At 47.5% G+C, this 13984-nt stretch overlaps 1 protein-coding gene across 7 annotated transcripts in view; it reads right to left on the bottom strand.

The window, feature by feature from the left end:
* The window catches only part of TUBGCP3 (tubulin gamma complex component 3), a 75736-nt gene that overhangs the window by 11065 nt on the left and 50687 nt on the right, over positions 1-13984 (bottom strand). For all 7 annotated transcript variants that reach the window (XM_058742301.1, XM_058742318.1, XM_058742343.1 and 4 more), the window contains 3 exons: positions 10976-11111; positions 3940-4028; positions 3687-3818 (listed from right to left, as the gene is read on the bottom strand). In XM_058742301.1, coding sequence (XP_058598284.1) covers positions 3687-3818; positions 3940-4028; positions 10976-11111 — 357 coding nt within the window. The remainder of the gene's footprint in view (positions 1-3686; positions 3819-3939; positions 4029-10975; positions 11112-13984) is intronic.

Genomic DNA, 13984 nt, shown 5'->3' with positions numbered 1-13984 from the left:
GAAAAAACAAGATACCAACTCACACCCTCAAAGGGCTCTGCCTGTCCACTCGCGCGTACTGAGCACGCACCATGCGGCACAGGGTCCCGTGTCACCCACACCCTCAGAGCACATCACAGGCCACAGCGCAGCCCCAGGAGCAGAGATACTGCGAGGGCAGAAAGGAACAGGAAAGCAATTCCATTTTCTCCACCCTTTGGAGTCACACACACCCAGACCAGACATGGGAGATATGAGAAAAGAGGTTCTTAATGAAATAAAAGAAGAAACAGATTTTAGCACAGTTTTTAAAAATCAGCTCACAGCAGGCACACACGGACGGTCCCACACTGGAAGCCACCAGTGTTTGGGCCCAGCGTCTTCACACTGCACGGCGCCCTCCACAGGTACCTACGAGATTTCAGGTGGGCTTCCTCCCAGTGTGGCCCCAAAACAGAGCTCAGCAAACATCATTTAGGTAGAAGCCAAAGACACATCTGTGCAAAATGCCACATATGCATCCAAGGTCCAACAGCAAACACAAAGACAACTGGGCCAACGGTGGGGATGGCAGGGGTGCAGGAGGGTGGGATGTGAAACCCAATAAACACGACAAGTCTTTCATGGACAGACAACGGCGCCCCACGACTGAAGAGGGGCGTCTACTCGATCCTCCGCCAGCTTAGAGTTTTAAAAAACCCATCAACAATTTGAGAGGAAGAAAATGTTGAAATCACAGGAAAAAAATCACGTTAAAATGTAACAGCCACTCATGATTTATCCAAAGCATCTAAGCAAACTAGGACTCAAGGACCCTCTGTAATCTGATAAAGGTCCTGGGAGATCTCCTGGTGACATTGCAGTCAGGGGTGAAAGAAGAAAATGTGTCTTCCATGTCGGGGATGTGGCATGCATGCTCCTGGTTGACCCAGCTAACATCCTAAGTCAAAAGAGCCAAACATACCCTGTGGAAAGGAAGAAACAAAATGGTTTTCCCTATAAAAATGGGACCTACGTGGATCTAGAAACTACCAGGATAAAAAAGCAGACAAAAGAGCAAAATGAAATCGACAGCATCCCTACAGACCAGCCAAACCGCACACACGTACTAAAGGCCTACAAGAGATGTGCAGAATGTTATGGGACAAGATGGTGTGACTTTACGGAAAAGCAGAGGAGAAGCCCAGAAAGCAGAGGGGCTCCAAGCTCACGGGCGGGCGGAAGCAGTGAGGCTGACAGGCCCAGCCTACTGCTGCTGGAGAAGGAGCTCGGGTTGGTGAGGACATGTGTGAGGCCACCGTCACGGCGCTGTCCACGGGACGCACTGCACCCACTCAGACACGCCCCCGCACGGGGCCACTAACTGCTGGGCATGAACCTCACTACCTTGTAGCTGCCCCCAGGGTGAGGACGCCAGGACCAGCGGCAGACACCAGGCTTACCATAAGGCTGTTTGTTCTCTTGCTTAATAACAAGAAAGCAAAACAAAAGATGGACGTGGGCTAATTCTTTTGTTTTTAAGAAAGATGTATTCGCTACTTAGGAGTGGTTAACTACTGTACGAGGTGACGGAATGCTCTTTCTTCACTCAGGGTGCGAGGAGGACTCTGTCAGCAGTATGCCCGCACGGCACGGCCGCGACCGTGTGTTCTGGGCCACCATCAGTCGGCAGCAGAGTCAGGTGGGGTTCAGGACCTTCCTTGGCAATGCAGAGGCGAGGATCATGTGTGTGCACACCCGCAGGATGATGCAGTATCAGAAAGCCTTACTTCTGACTAAGAGAGACACCAAAAATACACTGAATTTTCGTAACAGATTGCTTGAATCTATTCTAGATTGGGTTCCTTAAAAAACAAGACCTCTAGTGATTATTTTAAATCATTAAATTCAAAGTAAAACTAGGAGTGCCTAAGTGGCTCAGTCAGTTAAGCGTCCCACTCTGGCTCAGGTCATGATCTCACGGTTCATGGGTTCAAGCCCCGCATTGGGCTCCATGCTGACAGTTCAGAGCCTGGAGCCTGCTTCTGATTCTGTGTCTCCCTCTCTCTCTGCCCCTCCCCTGCTCATGCTCTGTCTCTCTCTCTCTCAAAAATAAATTTAAAAAGAAAAAAATTAAAAACAACATTTTAAAGTAAAACCATCAGCAAAGGGGCCATTTCAAAAATGGACATTAAGTCTTTAGCGTACTGACTTCTTCACTGAAGGAGACATAGGACCAACTCACATGTGAACTTTCCACGACCACAAGAAAGTATGTTACAGGTAAAACATTTTCTGCTTGGATTCTGCTCATGTCAGTGGGAATCTTCTGGAGGCAAGAGGTGTGACTGTTGCGTACGCGACTGTCCTGTGTGGCTGAAACCACACGCGGTCGGCCGCTGACTGCTCCTCACTCCCCACGTAGACTGAGGTCAGCGTGGGTGTAACCCTCAGGAGCTCATGCATTACACCTGCCCGAGCTCGATCTCTGTAACACACACAGAATGGCTCTGAACCATTCTGGACCTGACTTACACACAGGTCACTATCTGTTGCGCATCAGGCACCACCGCGATGGATGGTTTCCATCAATTATAGCATTTACCCCCCACAGACCTATGTGAGAGAGACGAGCGTCACGCCCGCTTGACACGACAGCGCTGTGCCCACACAGCACACACGGATGCACATCCACAGACAGGTAGCATGCGTGCCGCCAAGCAGACAAGATGACTCCACGAGTGTCCGGGAGCTCAGCCGATAAAGACGAGGCTCACTAACAGTAACCAAGGCCAAAAGGCTCCAGGCACACAGTTCTTATGTCACTCATCACACCCAAAGTGCTTTCAGTTACTTCTGTGCCATCGTTTCAACCTGCTTACCCAAGCACATGGGTAATTGACTCCCACCCAGGAGCACGTGAGCACTGTGGTACGCCGACGAGGGCAGTGTTCACCACAGTGTGGCACATTAACACCTGCTTTCGCAGCCATGCACGGGAACACAGCTGCGCCCAGCGTGAGCCCCCAGAAGCACCGTGCTCCCCTCGGGGAGCTGCCAGCTTAGCCAGTCGTGGCCCTCCACGAGCCCAAAGTCACACATTTAGTGTCAAAAACGCGCCTGACATTTTGACTCCTACATCAGAACAGATTTCCCCAGATGTCCGAATAAAATCACGACTCCAGAAGGTTCGGCCACATGAACAGCCACTTTTGGAACAGGGGCCCACAGGGAAGCGATGCTAACAACCAAGCCAGGGCTGTGGAACACAAGCAACGCTTAGAGTTCATCTAGACAAATACTGTTTTCCGACTTGTGCAGCCAGAGGCTCGCTCTGTGAAGGCGCACACAGGAAACACCACCGTTCCTAGAGAGCACGTGAAGGCACAGCCCCGTGCTCTGTACATCCTCACACCCTCTCCTGAATGTGGGCAGTTCCTACCGCTCGTGGTTCACCTGTGTCTTCCGAGCCCAAGAGCCCACGGGTGGGTGAGAGGACATGGGTGGGTAAGAGCCTACGGGTGGGTGAGAACACACACTTTACCAGTTTCATACACATTTCAGAGCGTGTTCTTATTGTAACTCTGCCCAGAAACGGTCAACCTTGAACTCCAAGTGATTAGTTACCCCAATGTGGGCATCAGGCGATCTCTAAGATCTCCCTGGGACAGGAGCCCAACACGCAGGCCACACTACTGGTCTCCATGTAAAGAGCATGTCCATCTTACTCTGGAGTCGGCATCCAGCAGACAGCGGGAGATGATGGTGTCCAGGAACACCTCGTGTGCGGCGATGATGTGGTCCAGGTCCTGGGCCTGCTGCACCTTGTTCCAAAGCTCATCCCAAGAACACTCAAGCACCTAGGAAACAACAACGTGAGACTCAGGACGGAGGTCGTGTCTTCCTGGTGTAGGGTCTTTGACGAAACTCACCACATAAGACATCGTGACTTATTTAAACCAAAGGGTGCTCAGGAAGTACCTCGAATGTGATGTAATACTGCATCTGGTGGATGAAATGGACCATCTCGGACGCCAGGATGTGGCAGTGGTGCAGCACCCCGGAGAACTCTGCAAGAGAGCCGCAGAGCTGGTGTCACACACACAACACACTCAAACGGCACACTTGCTCCCACCCGTTCATCTGCAATCACTTTCAAAAACAAACAATCGCTGGCTTTAACTCTTAGCCCCTTAAAACAGGGAGCAGTCTTTCCATGGTCAACCTCCGTGCCACTCAAGCTACACAAGGGTTTAGCTACCTAATCAACAGCATCACGTTACTTTATGTGACGTAAAGACCCAATAAGGAACAGCATGAAACAAAATAATTGCATCTGAAAATTCAGTAGACAAACTGCTTCACAAGTATGAATTCACGCTCAATGCCATGGCTTCTTTACAACACGTGTGCTGCTGTTGCGTGAGACCTCGGGACTCCCAGTAATCTGGAGACAAAAGTGACATTTCCTGAAGGGCCCAAATAGGACCTCATCACCTGAGAGACAGGTGAACTGGGAGGAGATGGGCCTGAGCCCAGACTCTGCTTCTGTTCTTTGCAAGATTATAAAGCCATCAAAAGGCTTGAAGGTCACCACAGAACAGCCATTCTCTGCTCACACTTCCAATTTTTCATTCAAAGACTCCACCAGAGTACCAGAGCCACCACAATAGAGGGTTCAGTCGGAAATGAGACCATCAAAGGAATGGTTTAAGCACATTTATTTTTGTTTCCACCCCAAACGCCTTTAATTGCGTAATTAAATAATCATCGCTGCACAGTTATTCGAGAAACCATTCTTGTCCCTTTGTAAGACGGTAACGAGGAAGCAAAATAGGGACATGTGGAGAAACAGTGGTGATGCATACTTTAGAAAACAATCCTTTCTCCAGGTTAAGGGGTATGGGACACGTGGGGACTGTGCTGGCTGGCAGAGACAGCAGGCCCCCTCAGAAGACGAGCCTGAGCGACAAGCCCCCTGATGTCTTCCCTGCCGTCGGGAGCCTGCCGTCCGTGGCTGTGGTCAACAGTGTCGTAAAGAACAGGTAACGTGAGCCCCGAATAAAGAATGTACTTCTAATAAAACTCTCAGAGAGGGCTAAGATGTCCCAGCTTCCACTCCCAGCCCATTTACCTAAATTACTTTCAGTGTAAAAGAGTATAATAAAAGGCTGTTGTAAGTACGACTCACCCGTGTCACGAGGGAAGCAAGCTTCTATCACAACTCCATCCTGGGCTTTGCCCCAGGGCTATAAGGACAGGGATGGTGCTCCCTCCCCCGCAAGGCCAGGCAGTCTCCCCTGGACAGATGTGTACTCAGAACACCCGCAGCATGCAGATGCTCCTTTACACAGCATACGTGACAGCAAACAGGTCTCACTGTGACACCCAAACCTCCGGGTCTTCCCTCCAGCACACCTGCGCTGGGTCCAAACACGCCACTTTGCACGGAGCCAAGTGAAAGCCGTCTGCTTGTCTTTCAGCCGCGTGAGAAGGCATCTCTGTGTCCTGACATTCCTTCCACAGAGAGTTTAACATCACTCATGGACTGCAGATTCCGTGCCTGTCCTGACAGACGTGCATGAAGACGGTAAGCAGGCCCCAGATGTGCTACAGGAGTACAGAAATCCGTGTGGCCCGTCTCATCACCTGCCCAAGTCAGTGTGCTACACGCAACGGGAAAATCTCAACTCAACAAACACGCGGGTGTCACTGCTCTCGTCTCTAGGTCTTGGGGCCCCCTAGGGTGCACTGGGGTCCCATCCACCATCAATCCAGCAGTCCTTGGATAATGTGTTGGCTTTTATGTGCGCCTTAGATGACTTTGCTAACGCCTTCTACATGTTACATGTGAGCGCATAAACGAGGAAATCGGTCAGGTCTCACACAGCTGACAACACGGTGCCCTGCCCACCATCGCTGACTCCACTTCATGACACGGAGTGACCTGGTGCACAATTTCTCCACCGCCAATTAAACTACAAAAACCTCTCGTGTCTCGAGTCATGCTGGCGCCAACTTCAAATTCCTGGCTGTGGGCCTTGGCTAGTCGTCCCTGCTACCTGGAAACCCCGGGATCTCCGTGCCTTCCTGCCTTCCTCGGACACAGCGGCTTCCCGCCCGACACCTCTGCCCTGGAGCCCTCCCCCAGGAAGCTCCCTGCCACGGCACCCAGGGTCACCCCCACTCACACTGTCTACACCCTCATTTCTAGTTCAGATCTCAGGTTGCAAATCAATTCAAACCGGATGTATCACGTAGATTCTTATAAGCACCTCACATTAATATGCCTAAAACTGAAGCATTACCCCCAAAGGTGCCCCACAGCTCCAAACAGGGCCCAGTCACCCAGCCCTGAGCCCCAGAGCTCCGTCAAGTTCACACACGTCCCCCTGACCCCAGCTGCTGTGTCCACCAGGCATCCAGCACAGCCACCCTCCTCACAGCACCATCACCAACCTCCAACGTCGCCTCTGATGCTCATTTTCATCATTGACAACATAGTGGCTTTCAGAACCAAACAAGTCCGAGCACGTCCCACACCCGTGAAAAGACATTTAAAGCATACTTAAGGGGTGCCTGGGTGGCTCAGTTGGTTAAGCGTCCGACTTTGGCTCAAGTCATGATCTCACGGTTCATGAGTTCAAGACCCACGTTGCGCTCTGTGGTAACAGCTCAGAGCCTGGAGCCTGCCTCGGATTCTGTGTCTTCCTCTCTTCTCTCCCCTCCCCCACCTGTGCACGCATGTGCGTGTGTGTGCTCTCTCTCTCCTAACATAAAAATAAGTAAATTAAAAAAAAATAAATAAAACATAATTAAAATATAAATACTTGTGTTTTTATGATTGACCTACAAATAATCGCAAAAGCAAAGCAACATTTGCACCGAGGTCCAAAAAATACATAAACACAAGCATCTCCCAGTGAACGCATTTAAAAAAAAGCAGTTTCCTGCACAAAATCTGGAATGAGGAGTCTCTCCTGTGGCTGATCACCCCTAACTCCTTGCTGCCCTCTACAGGTGCCTGAGGAACACAGAGTCTCATGAAACACCCTGCCCTAGGCTCCAGAAGGACTGGACGGCGTGCTGTGGGGGCATCTTCAGCGGGAGGCACCTTCGACAGCATGCAGGGTCGTTAAAAATTACACCAAGTTTGTTTTTTTAAAAAGTACCCTAAAACAGTTTCTTCACAACTGCAAACCACCTCCTTCAACCTGCATTGATAACTGACACTACTATACTTAAAAGTGACTATCAAATTACCCATCTGATTAATTTCTCAAGGCTAAGGCTTCAAAGAGCGTTGGGGAGAATCAGGATTTCTCCTGCCTCCTGTGTTCGGAATCTCTACTCACCACAAAGGGCCTCCTGCAAACGCCATCTACTATCACCACGTCACCAGGCAGGCGGCAGTGACACCTGAACAGGTATCCACCCCCACAGGGGGCAGCACTGGTAAGTGCATTACACAGACCTGGAAGTAAGCACTGTCGACATCCCTCCCCCCATGAGGAAACTGAGGCAGGAGACAAGGAAGTCAGCTGTGGCCACAGCCTGGTGCTGAGGGACCATGCACAAACCCGGGCAATGCTGCCCAGCAAATTTCCGGCACTGAGAGCTGTTAATAAATGTGTAATTATTGAGGAGTACATACTCATCTGCGTATACAAAAATGATACACACAAAGAGAACCTCTAAGGAGAAAAATGCCTACTCGTTTTTTAAGTTATCATTTCTGCAGGTCTGGAACACTGTCGATCATCAGATGAACCATTACTGTATTAATCACCAAGAAAGAGAAACTACTGCCAATTAAACTGGCAGAATGCCACAGCAGTCCTGTGGTGACAGGTCTCCCCCAAGGACCCCACCCCCTCTCCCACGTCCACCACCTTCAATTTCATTTCTTACAAGGACCAAGAAGGAGATCATTTTAATACCACCCTCTGGGGAGGGAGGGACCTCCATTCACTCTCTTCCCTCAACACACAAAGGTTGAGAAGCGTACAAGCTCATTTGGGCACCTGGGTGGCTCAGCCGGTTAAGCATCCAACTTCAGCTCAGGTCATGATCTCATGGTTCATGGGTTCAAGCCCTGCATCAGGCTCTGTGCTGACAACTCAGAGCCTGGAGCCTGCTTCAGATTCTGTGTCTCCCTCTCTCTCTGCCCCTCCCCTGTTCACACTCTCTCTCTCTCTTGCAAAAATAAACATTAAATTTTTTTTTAATTACAAGCTCATTTGACTGTATTTATCTATTTCATTTTGTTAGATATTACTTGAAACACAAATGGAGTTGCCATTAATTGTGATACTTTTTACATTAATTGAATCCAACAACAACAAAAAATCTCCATACCACTAGAACCAAATCTTTAAATGATTTTGGGATCAACAATTGCCTTCTGTCCAGCTGAATGACAGATATATAAAAACAGGCATAAACATCTTGGTAGACACTATCAAGAACTCCTGTACTAAGCAAATCATTTTCTTTTTGTGTGGTTGGTTTTTTAAGTTTGTTTTTTTTTTTTTTTTTTTTTTAAGTAATCTTTACACCCAACACGGATGGGGCTTGAACCCACAACCCCGAGATCAAGAGTCACATGCTCCACTGGGCCAGCCAGGTGCCCCCTAAGCAAATCATTTTCAAGTGTAACTATTTACTCCAAAAAACTTACTTTAATAAATATTATTAAAGTATCTGGGATAACAATCAGTGATACTGTTCGCATGGACCAAGACAGCTCCACACACCACACATATATGCAAATCTCCAAAGGTGCTCCCAGAAGCACTTTCTGTAATCTTCTATAGTTCTGCCTCAGATTTATGACCAGCAAGATGTTTCTAGATTTGTTGTGTTAACAAGACTAACTAGCTGGGTGATTTCTGCTCATTAAGTTGACTGGACAGCAACAACTTTAAAATACTCCTTATAAATAAAAGTAAGAACATTACACCCCAACAGAGACATGAGCAAAAAACCAGTTTCCTAAAAGAAACACAATGACCAAGAAAGAAAGTGTTTAGTCATCAATAATTTAAAAAGCATTAAATTAATTAAAACAAACTTCCATCTTCCCCTCTCGAATTGACGATTTGTTTGAACACAACACCCAACAGCAGCCAGCTAACAGGAATACACACAGCCGCCAGAGGACTGTGCCCCTCGAGATGCACCTCAACCTGGTGCCTGGCTCCTCAAGTCATGTGACCGTATGCGCCCACAGCTGAACTATCAGGACCGCTATTCATGAATGTGAAGTAAACTAAAATCCATCCCTGCTAACCCAGCTGTTCCTTCCCTCAGTTACCTAAAGAAATAGCCAGAGGCATATAATACAAGCAAATGGCGTTATTTACGTTAGTGGGAAAAAGTACAACTGAAGGGAAAAAAGATCGAATGGTATATTCACACGAGGCAAATGTTGCTATTAAAAAGATTGTAGGAGAAGCTTCAGTGACAAGGAAAGGGTCAGTGAAGTAAGCTAACGCTAAGCTCTCCGAGATAGCACCGGTTATGTTAAAGTTATTGATTTTATAAAAGAGAAGGTCTATTTTTTCCCACACTACCTTCAAGTAGAAAACAAAGCTCGCTGATTATTCAATACAAGAGAACAGCAAATTCATACAGACACTGGTGAGGTGATATTCAAACCACGAGCTAATACTTAGAACTGTCACAGAGCTCAGACTTCCCAGGGCTAAAAATAACAGACGCTTATTCTGAAACAGGGTGACAGGAACAAAGCGTCTGCCCTGCCTGGAGAGGACCTGAGTCGGGCACAGAGAGGTGACACCTGGGCACACACACGCGGCAGTGCCAGGCAGCCCCAGAGAAGGCACGCGGCCGGCAAAGGGGTCAACCCACCAGGGCGCACCCAACAGACTGTGAGTCACCCCGAGACACAGCACGAGGTCGTGACACCAGGGGACGAGAGACAGGTGCAGAGCCAGGAGACAGGCAGGCCCTCTGAGTGACTGACGCCTCCTTCTGCCTCCTTCACGAAGAGCCAGCCGGCGAGGCAGCGCACAGGTACTAGAAATAGCTGAAGGCAATAACTCCTGTCCACAACCATTATGGTATTGACAAGAAAACGTTCCCTCTCACGTCCTTCTCGGCTACATCAGAGGGTCCTTATTATCAACCTTCTATGAAGTGAGTCCGGAGGAAGCCAGGCCAGGAGCATAATCAGAGCATCCTGATGCCCCTGGAAAAGGCCTGCTATGTATACAGAAAGCAGGGACGCCCAGTAAAAACTGGCCACTCTGTCCACACAGTCGGGTACCCTCCAGGCCCCCGGCTTCCAGGGTGTCATTATCCTGGGACTTTGGGAGCTACTCAAGGATCAGCCTTGACCTAGCAATCACTCAAAGGTTACACCTTTCTTCAAGCAACAGCTCCTTCTTCAATAATCACTTTCACCAAAGGGTTAAGAATCGCTCAGTGCTGTTTTTCCTTGGAGACACATTGTTGAAATACTTTCTCAAAGGTTTTGACCAAATGAATTTCAATACGAAAATTTCAAAATTATTGGTAACTATAGTTATTCAGTATTTGTAACATTAAAATAAACCCATCTAAATTTTACCACAGCTTTTAATTGTAAAATAATATAAAAAATTTTCATGTCACGGTTTATGAACCAGAACAAACATTAAAGTGATTCCCAAACAGACTTTAATCAAAGCAATAAGTGAATTTTAAATGAGACAGTGGTTTGTTAAATAGCTTTCCTTCCTGTAAAATAAACAAATAAATAAACACAGCTTTCCTTCCTTAAAAATTAAAAAAAAAAAAAAAGTCCAGACACGAACAGCAGAGTGAGAACAAACGTAATTCTGAAAGAAATCTCGTGGTCTGAAAAAATCTAACTGGATTCAATTTTCTTTCTGATTTGCACCAAGTCAGGATGAGCAGTATCACAGATGAGCCTCCCACAGAAGCCCGCTCCAGAAGCACGGGGACGCGGGGCTAGCAGGGGAGTGGCCCCGACCTCCCCGGGCAGGTTTACCTGGCATGTTCCTCAGGAGCTTGGCATTGCACATGTGTCCCTTGCGGATGTCCGTGAGGATGTACTCCATCCGCTTTGCCCTCCAGAGGAAGTTAAACACCCTGAGGTAGTGGCTCATGCACTCTCGCGTGAACACCTGCGAAAAAAGGCACAGGACAGGCTGACAGCGCTCTGACCTACGGTGACCTAGGGACCCTCCTGTGACAACACAGCCTTTCTGACGCATCTTTTTTTTTTTTAAGGCAAAAGAAGCCAGAGAACACACAATCAGCTCTAATAAATCCAAGCATTACATAGGCAACTAATATAACACGTTTTAGGAAAGTATCATCAAATACAACCACGGTGACGACCTGTGCGCTAAGTAGTACGTGGGGCAAACTCACAAGGATAGAAGCAGATATTTTGGTACCAATTTTACAAACTGAAAGACAGAGGCCTAAGGTCACAGAGCTAGTAAACAGTTTCTCGGGACTTTTAAATGCTGCCTAAACCCAGTCAAAATGTGGGCTCTTAACCCCAACATCAACTGTGTAGCAGTGTCCTCCGCCCCAACCACCCGGAAGGACACATGAGGCTGCTACATCTCAAGCCAGGTGGGCCTAGGAGAGTCTCCTGTCTGTCAAGAGGCCTCCGGGTTATCTTAACACAGGTATTTACTGCCTGTGGAGCCACTTCACTGCAAACAGACGGAGGCGGTCTCATACCCTGGGAGGATGGACCTATGGGCAGGGGCTGTGCGAGCTTCCCTCCCACGGGGGCCACACTTAGCAAATAAGAACACAGGACACCTGGTTAAGAACGAATGTCAGATGAACCACAAAACATCGTCTAGGAAGTCTGTCCCGTGTGTACAGTAACAGGGTTTTCTGCAGACAGCGGCCAAACACATCTCGCACACCAACGTGTGCACAACAGACGTGGGTACGTTTACTTTTCCCAGTCCCTGGAGCAAGGATGCATTTCCCTGAGTCTGCAGCCCTCTCCCTGCAGTACAGAGAACTGGAAACACCCCTCCCTGGGGCCTCAGCTCCCAGCAGCTCTGCGCTGTGCATCCAGGAGCCAGGCTGGGCCCTGCATCACTGGTTTCTCACCCTGGAGCCCAGCCTCATTCACGCCCCAGGGCCATTCCTCATATCACTCTGGAGCCCAGCCTCATTCACGCCCCGGGGCCATTCCTCATATCACTCCCGGACTGCTCCACACTCTCCTCTGGCCCAGACCCCACCTGGCCCTCAAGGACAAAGGCCACACACCCTTCCCTGGCCTCACCAATGTCCCTCTTCTCCAGACAGGACATTTATCACTGGACCCCTACAATCTGAGCATTTAGCTGTAGACTGCTTTACCTTTGTATTCTTATTTTTGTGTATTCTTGGCTCATGTGCTATAAGGACTATCTGTTTATTCTTCTGTATGCCTTTTGTGCCAGTATTCAGCAGTGCTCAGTACTGACTGATGACTGTATGTGTCTATACTGGACTGGCTAGGAACTGCTCTGAATGGACTCTGAGACCAGTTAGGACTGTTTTGGGGATTATGTACTTTGCTGTGCTGACCACACTATAGTTGTGTCTGCAACTATAGAAATAAGGGGTGACTGGATTAAATAATTTTACAAATCAACCACAGAAACCCTTGCTATACAAACGCTGCCTTGTAGGGATCCTTTCAGTGCTGGCCTCCCAGAGCGCATTTCACGTGACCCAATTTACAAACATAGTTTAATCAGGATTTGTTAGGAATGGGCACTGTTTCAGAAAGACACTCCTATATCCCACGGCGTTTACATGGGGAGATAACCCACGTTTAGTTTTGCCGTGTGCATCGTCTTTTGGTTCACTGTCTGTGCACCAGGAAGTTTAGCAGAATACGAAATAAGCTTCTGATACGATATAAGCATACGTAATAAATACAAAATAAGCATCTCACCTAACACCCTGGAGACCAAGTCAATGGATTTTATCCTGCCCAAGATCCCAGTGAGAAGATCACAGATAACCTCTCCACATCCTCCTTCACAAAATTTACAACAAGCTAAAATTATACTATATTATATAAGATGAAATTATGTGACTAATATATGTACTCATTATAACTAAATTATACACAAAACTGGCAATCTCAATTAACGAGAATAGAAAGGGAATGGAGATAATACTGTAAATTTAATAGGGAAGAAGCAGAAAATCCATTTTCTTCCAAAATTCGACTCTGGAAGTGTATTTTTAAATAAAAGATTCCATTTAGCTAAAAATATAACAACCTGGGACATCAGCAAACCCCAGAACTGGAATAGCAAAACCAGACGTGCAAGACCCCATCCCCCACATCCTGCGGCAGTCACAGGGCCCTGCGCCCACCCAGTGCGGCCTCCCAGGCACACCCTCCACCTGCTGGAATTGGCAGGTAAGTTAACACTTGTTAGCCATAGACAGAGATCCACCCCAAAGTTTTTTAAATAAATCTAGGATATAAATGTCTCTTGACCCTCTCGATTAGAGCTTACAAAAAGCTAAAATTTTAAAAATATACTGCATAACCAATTGTTTATATACAAGGTGTGCAATGTTTAACTTTGTATGCTTCGTGAGTCTACACTATTGTGAAATAATTAACTGCATGTATGAGTACGTTCAATTTATCTAACATTCGAGGCACTCACGTTCTAGGAAATAACAAACACAAGGGCCTCTACTCTGGTATCTGTGGCAAAATGATATGAACGTAGTCAGTATTAACAAAGCAGACAATACAAAAGTTTCTGATTTAAATAATAATGTACACAACAGGATATTTTAACAAGTAAGTACTGGAAACTAGGATATAAGTCAAAGAAGAAAAAACTAATTTGAATATGACAAAAAATCAAATTTAAGAGCAGTTATGCATTTAAAATACAGTAGCTCTGATCTGGTACAGCTTAAACACTAGGAATATGTGTGAAACACGTGCACCAGGAGCTTCCGGCTCACAGCAGACACAAGAGCCACATGTCCCAGGTACGGC

The sequence above is a fragment of the Neofelis nebulosa genome, chromosome 1 (genome assembly GCF_028018385.1).
Source record: "Neofelis nebulosa isolate mNeoNeb1 chromosome 1, mNeoNeb1.pri, whole genome shotgun sequence".
NCBI classification, from domain to species: Eukaryota; Metazoa; Chordata; class Mammalia; order Carnivora; family Felidae; genus Neofelis; species Neofelis nebulosa.
The sequence above is the reverse complement of the archived record's forward strand: the minus strand, read 5'-3'. Positions and strand labels throughout refer to the sequence as shown.